The 6559-nt window shown below is 38.2% G+C and overlaps 1 protein-coding gene across 1 annotated transcript; it reads left to right on the top strand.

Annotated features, from left to right (window-relative positions):
- The first annotated feature begins 679 nt into the window (after nucleotides 1-679).
- Nucleotides 680-6167, top strand: LOC139202660 (uncharacterized). The gene is made up of 7 exons (XM_070832208.1): nucleotides 680-716; nucleotides 3056-3175; nucleotides 3269-3385; nucleotides 3638-3694; nucleotides 4100-4255; nucleotides 4923-5036; nucleotides 5163-6167. Exons 2-7 carry the CDS (start codon nucleotides 3056-3058, stop codon nucleotides 5208-5210), a joined length of 612 nt encoding a protein of 203 aa, XP_070688309.1. The 5' UTR covers nucleotides 680-716; the 3' UTR covers nucleotides 5211-6167.
- The last annotated feature ends 392 nt before the right edge of the window (nucleotides 6168-6559 follow it).

Here is a 6559-nt window from a genome sequence, read left to right as displayed (position 1 = left end):
AATGCTTGCTATGGTTGGACAAAAAAGATTGCTGACTACAAACAATGGAACTCCAAAAGCAAATCCAAAGAAAAAAACGAATTTGTCCTTCAGGATGAATCAAAACACCTTCAGCGATGACACTGTCAGGAAGAGGTACAAACACACACACCTGCAACTGTTGCTTATCACTATAGGTGCATCATTTTTTCATGAATATTTTAATGGAAAAACACAGAATTCTTTTTCAGGAGCTCCCATATAATGTGAGAGTGATGCTAAATCATTAAAAGCTACTGAAAAACAATTCTGAGACTCATGCACTTGCAACCATCTTGGTTTTCACATTTCTTAGCCAACTACAACGACAAACATTTGATCATATAATTGGAAGGACTTGTTGAACACACCACCTCAGTCACTTGTGTGGAATCACTCTGCTAGACTGTACAATAGCTAAAGGTCACTTTTTATTGCCTGTACTAGTTAACATTATGTCCTTCAATTATGTCTTTCAAAAAAGAAAAAAATTAAATGTCTCACAATACCAAGCAGAGTCACTGAACAATAAGAAACCCTGGTGACTACTGCCTGTGTGTCACCGTTGTGGTTGTGTTCAAAGTGATCGGATCGTTCACTGATCGCCCATGACGCTGCTCCAGATGTGAACGTGTGAGTGTTTAGTTCAGGGACAGGGAGTATTCCATCAGCGACGGGACGGCACAGCACAGCACAAGGTCTCTAACTTTTCTCTCACTACATTACTCTGCGCTACGTTATTATACCAGTAGCACACAGATAGACGTGTTTACAATCTCTGCTACTGATTGTGTGCTATTTTCTCAGTAAATCAATTTTGCGCGATGTCATCGTAAGGATTTGATATCTAAATACATACAGACTAACAGACACGCGGCCTAAATCCTAAAACTTTTCTAGTGAATGTAGTCAGTATTGCACTGTTTACTTCCGTAGGTTTTCACATGAAGAGTTTCGGACGATCTTAAACTGGTCATTCCAGGTGTATTTAGTTGTTGGACCGATAGAAACATGTATCTGTTCCTTTACCGACCGATTACAGTCTAATATATTGTTTTAATAAGTTATTTTAAGGTTAAAGAAGACGAATCATCTGTTGGCATTTAAGGACAGCATATCCCATGCGCCTCAGCCACTGGACTGCTGCCATGGCGTCATGGGAGATGTAGTTGTTTAACGTTTTGTTTTTTTTAATTAATAACATGTGTGAGCACTTTTGTGATGACCTCGAAGTGTAAAATGTATCACACTGAAGTCAATGTAATGTCATACTGCACACTACCTGCTTTAGGTTTGTGCTTTTTTTTTTGCGGAAATTACAAAGAAATAGACTGTAATTTCAAACTTTAGGTGAGTAAAAGAAAAAGAATAAAACAGGAGATTTGTTTAGGAGGGAGAGCTGCTTATCCATGGGGTTCTTGCCCTTCCACTTCCGGTTTCTAGTCAATACCCACACTAAAAGGGTACTGAAGCATTACAAAATACAACCAATGTCATCACTGTTATATATTTCAAGGGAGGAAGTACATCAGAGTGCAGTGTTTTTGACATATCCAGTCATAATGTCCCAGAAAAATATGATTCTTCTCTAATTTTACCAAAAGGATCTTTTGGTAGCTTTTGTGCTTAATGTATTTTTCTTTTAGCCTTCAACCAATACCAAATCATGCATGTCAACACCTCTCCCACTCTGCTGTGTTCTTCATATCTTCATCCCAGTAACAAAAAATCCAGTTGCGCTGGCTTCCCTAATTCTTGACCTTTATTCTATAGCTTTGTACCCCTGTTGAGCAACAAAGACTTAGACACGCCCTCATCTCAACCGTTATTATACATCCACTCAGCTTCCTTCATGTCCTTCACAACCAGCTCTGATGCTTTAGGAGGAACTGTTCTACTTTGGCCCCAGCCAGAGATCACTTATCTTTGCCTAATGTCATTTAACAAACTAAAGCTGCCAGGAGAAAGAAATGAATATTGAGATAATTGACAGGGTAAGCTCTACTACATCATGTGGATGACTGGGTTTCATACAGATTAAGGTCTTTTACAGGATCCACTGTTGAGACAAATTAGCATAAATATACCTAAATGGGAACAGCATGTGTGACAGGTGTAGCCACACCCCCACCACCTTAGCACACCAAGGGTGCTAATTATATTTTCTTCCCTCCTGGCACAAAGGAGGATTCTGCTCCTCTAGAAATGACCCAGTCCGCCATTAGCATCCTCTTGGTTTGGGAACCTGACGTTCTTTCTTGAACTTGGGAAAATCAGATTTGTACTCAGAGGTTCGAGAGGTCAAGAAACCTTTAATATCACACTAACTAAAAAGGCTTCCAACTGATCAGCCATAACTATGTTACTTACTGGTATAATGATGATGATGATCTCCTAACCCAAGTATTTGCTTGATTCATTTATTTTCATTTTATTTGTGTCCCTTTTTTTTCTTGTTTGTCATTTTGTTTATGTGCTTACTGTTTGTTCGTTGTCCCCACAATAGCCTTTCGCACATCTATTAAGCCATCTAAAGACATGCATGTGTGCTAAATGTTTTTGTGACCCACATGTGTGCACTTTGACAAGTAGCTTGTGTATGAGCTTTGATTTATTTCTATTGTAGTATTTTGTATTTGTTGCACATGTTAATATTATACCACTTTACTGTGGGTTACTGGATCTTATGTATGTTCTGTAAGTAACCTGTATTTAGTTTAGTTTATGATTATAAATATTATTTTTGGTGTAGATCCAAGCGTTGTTTGGGTTGTGTTTGGGGGAGGGGATTCTACTGCTAATATAATTGTAAACAAAAATGTAATGGGAAATTAAAAAAAAAAGATTTAAATCAAGATTCAATAAGAATCAAAATTGATTGGGAGAATTGGAATTGAGATATCCGTCAGACTCAGTAAAATCAAAATGACACCTAACGTGACATGACACCTTATGTGTAACATGGATGCATCGCATTCAAATGACTGGCCATATTAATATTCTCAGTCTCTCTCCGTCCTGTGTCTGTGTCTACAAGATGTCTGCTGAGCTCTACTCTGCGAGTGGGAATAATGGAACTCTTCAAGGCACCACGGCAGTGGTGGGAGGCAGCAAACCTCTGCACCGCTTCATTAAGGGGCAACCCAAGATTATTGGCGTGAGAAGCACACACAAACACTGATATGATGTAAATTTAAATAGAATACATATGAAGAGGTCATGCTTGAGGCTGATTTTGATTTTGTCTTAGGTCACTGTGCTGGTCATGGGCTCGTGTTTCTTCATCGTTTCCATCGCGTTGATGGAAAACTCCTCTTTTCTCCACATATGGACAGTCATCCCGCCCGGCTTTCTGCTGGCAGTAGTGGTTGGTAGCACAACAAGAGACTCATTCAGTCATTATTTAGTTAGTTAGTTAGTTATCTACTAGACAGCCAAAGTACAAAACCAAGAAGTCATCATTAATTGAAATTTGATTTAGAGCTGATGGTAATTTGAATTCCCTTCAGTAGTTAAACGCCAACAATAGACTGATCAGTTATTATTTAGCGCACTACTGTGACACCCCAAAACATCTGAGGTTTAAATAATGACCTTATTTTTTCTCCACCTCTCTTAGTTCATCATTTGTGGGATTCTGTATATTGTCACAGAGCACAACCCAACCAAGAAAACAGTAAGCTCGAATATTTTGAAGCGACACTGGCATGTTTTCCAACAAATACCTATTTAGAGGACCAGAAGAGCCCTGCGGATCAAACATTTTATTACTGATCCCCTTCAGACATGTAAAATACAAATAATGTTTGGAATATTAATTTATGTCTAATATGGTTTTTCCATTAAAAGTTTAACTTCTCAGTTAAGCTTTTAAAATGACACCTACTAGGATTTATAGAGTCCACTATTTAGGTGTTAATCAATGCTTCTTTTCATTGACCAATTTGGCATGACTGAATCCACTGATGTATGGCCATTTGCAGGGCTCTCCATGATGTCCAGATACTGTACTGACGTATTACAGCATTTGTGAGCTTCTGTCTGTTTCTTCTCTACTGTGTCTGCTCGTGTCTACATGTAGGTAACCATCTCGTTGGCTCTGAGTATCGTGAGTATACTGTGCTCATGTTGGACTATCCTGCACATCTGTCCCAGCTTAGTACACAACCACTACTACAGGCATTATGAGTTCGACGACAACACCACAGAAAATGCGTTATGGTCGTCATATCATGTGGTGATTATCATTTTTATTATTACTGGTTGGTTTTGTTGGTGGTGGTTTTAGATATTACATTTCTTCATCGAATGATGGTTTTCTTACAATCAGTTTGTGTACCTTGGCTTGACTTAAAATGTCCATATCAAAAGAACACCTCACCTTTACATGGTCAGCTCCTCTGGGTTTGTGAACGTACATTTTAAATGATTTATTGATTGTTGGGTCATAGATTAAGCAGATATTTTGGAAGCATACATCTGCAGTACTGCCCAGTTTTTTTTTTTTTTCAATTTTCTTTTGGTAAAACTTACCCTAATTGGCATTGACTCAGGATCACCTCTCTATCTCAATTACTTAATAAATTACATTATTAACAATGGAACCCCAAAGTGTTCAGTATTTGAGTAGATAAGACATTAAAATAATAAATGATAACATTTCCCATCATTTTACTAAACCAATTAAGCTGAGGCACGTCTGTGGCGTTATGAAATAAAACCCAACATTTTTAAATAAGAAATTTCTAGAATTAAATAAAAAGAAACTCAAATATAGCAGAGGGAAAAATCACAATAATGAGCTTAATAATGGCACTGTGAGCCTCTGTACATTTTGGGCAAACAACTCTACAAATGTTAAATACATTACATTTCTTTTTGTGTTTGTCTTATGTCTTGGACAGGACATGGGAGTGGCTGTGGAAGCGATTTTCCTCTTCTACAGCATCGTGGGTGCAATTATTTTCATTGTAATGTCAGTTTTTGCCGGGGCTGCTCTGCGTTCCACTAAGAGCCAGGTAAAAAGATATAAAACGCACTAATACAGTCTCAGTCACAATGTTTGCTAAGCTTAAACAAAGTTGCAACATGACTAAGGTCCAGTTAAGTCAAGCAGTCAGTGCTCTTCTTTCTCTTCTCTTTAGGCCATTATCATGATGACCACTACGGCAACCGAAACACCAGCTGAATAACGAGCACAGGTGGAGAAATATAGAAATATAAAGCATACAAGGACAGCAAAGTATTTCTCTGTATGGGCACAACAAGATACCTGATTCCTAAATATATATTAATGCCTTACCGACCCAGTATGAATCTGTGTGTATATGTATGATATGTGTCTGATTTATTACCACTTCCACCACTGTGTGAGCATTGCAACTGCTACTTACTTGCAGTCTGGTGATGGCTGACCTGTCTCCACATTATGTTTGCACTACTAGACCACAGGACAACGTTCTGAAAACCAATGTTCCTCTGAGCTGGTTGAAAAGTAAAACTTATTTTAATTTCATGGCAGGGGTAAACTGAGACAAGCTTGCTGGTGTTCCTGTTGCAGTAAATAGGTACCACATTCTAACAATGTGATCTGGCTGTTAATGGTTTAGAGGTCATTGAGCGGTTATCCTCCAGCATGGCATAATTTTCTGTGGACCGGTTGACCAGCTTTACTGGATCACTGCCTACATGTCCAATTTTTGGCAAAGGCAGATCAGTCTGATCAGGGTACTGTTTGACCGCTTACCTTTAGAAAAAGTGTTACAGAACATCAGGCCCAGAATTCAACTGTGAACAAATGAATGACAAAACTGCATTCGTTATCGTAATTATTATTGACCATTAAAGATTTATTAACACTTATAACTTCAGAGGATTTACAAAACTCGTGCTTATGGCTTAAGAAGTAAGAAACTTTGATTCTTTACTAAATGTTTACTCATTTTCAGAACTGCAGACACAATGACTCTAGAAAGTGAGTAGGCTATTTATTGATGGTTCACATCCAGAATTGCATTATTACCAAATGGAAACACGCAGCCATGTTAGTTCTGAAACATGTGAGTAGAGAAAGTGTGTTTTTAATCAGAGCGGAGACATCTGAACATGAAAATGTAATGTCGGACCATAAACACGTCACCTCTGATAAACTGTTCCCATGTTTTTATTGTGTGAAGTGTTGACCGCTGAAGGATGCAATCCACTTCTGCCTTCATGTATCTCACAGAAGAAGTTTGGCATAGAGCAGACAGAACATGCAGACTCTCATTGCAGAACTTTTTTTACTTTGTCAGCTCATCTTTCAGCAGCAACACCACTAAGTACAAACACTACGACACCCAATAGACTGTCCTCACTTACAGAGGACAGCATGAGACATAGTCAGTCATAAATACATTTCCGTGTTAACAGAACAGGGAGTGCAATGATATTTAGGTTACATTTTGATGTAATAAAACAAAGCAATCATTTGGAAAATGTTTGTATGTACACAAGGGTCAGGAGTAGGAACAGTTCAGTTTAACACTGCCACAACATCAGA

The sequence above is a fragment of the Pempheris klunzingeri genome, chromosome 1, assembly GCF_042242105.1.
Source record: "Pempheris klunzingeri isolate RE-2024b chromosome 1, fPemKlu1.hap1, whole genome shotgun sequence".
In the NCBI taxonomy this organism is placed as follows: domain Eukaryota; kingdom Metazoa; phylum Chordata; class Actinopteri; order Acropomatiformes; family Pempheridae; genus Pempheris; species Pempheris klunzingeri.
Note: the sequence above shows the minus strand (reverse complement) of the source record. Positions and strands in the feature narration are given on the sequence as shown.

Bases quoted from the DNA above. Each gene is read 5' to 3' on its own strand.
- LOC139202660 (XM_070832208.1), top strand. From the start codon at position 3,056: ATGTCTGCTGAGCTCTACTCTGCGAGTGGGAATAATGGAACTCTTCAA. The intron at 4,256-4,922 runs GTGATTATCATT...TGTCTTGGACAG, and splicing joins TATGGTCGTCATATCATGTG to GACATGGGAGTGGCTGTGGA. The intron at 5,037-5,162 runs GTAAAAAGATAT...TCTTCTCTTTAG, and splicing joins TGCGTTCCACTAAGAGCCAG to GCCATTATCATGATGACCAC.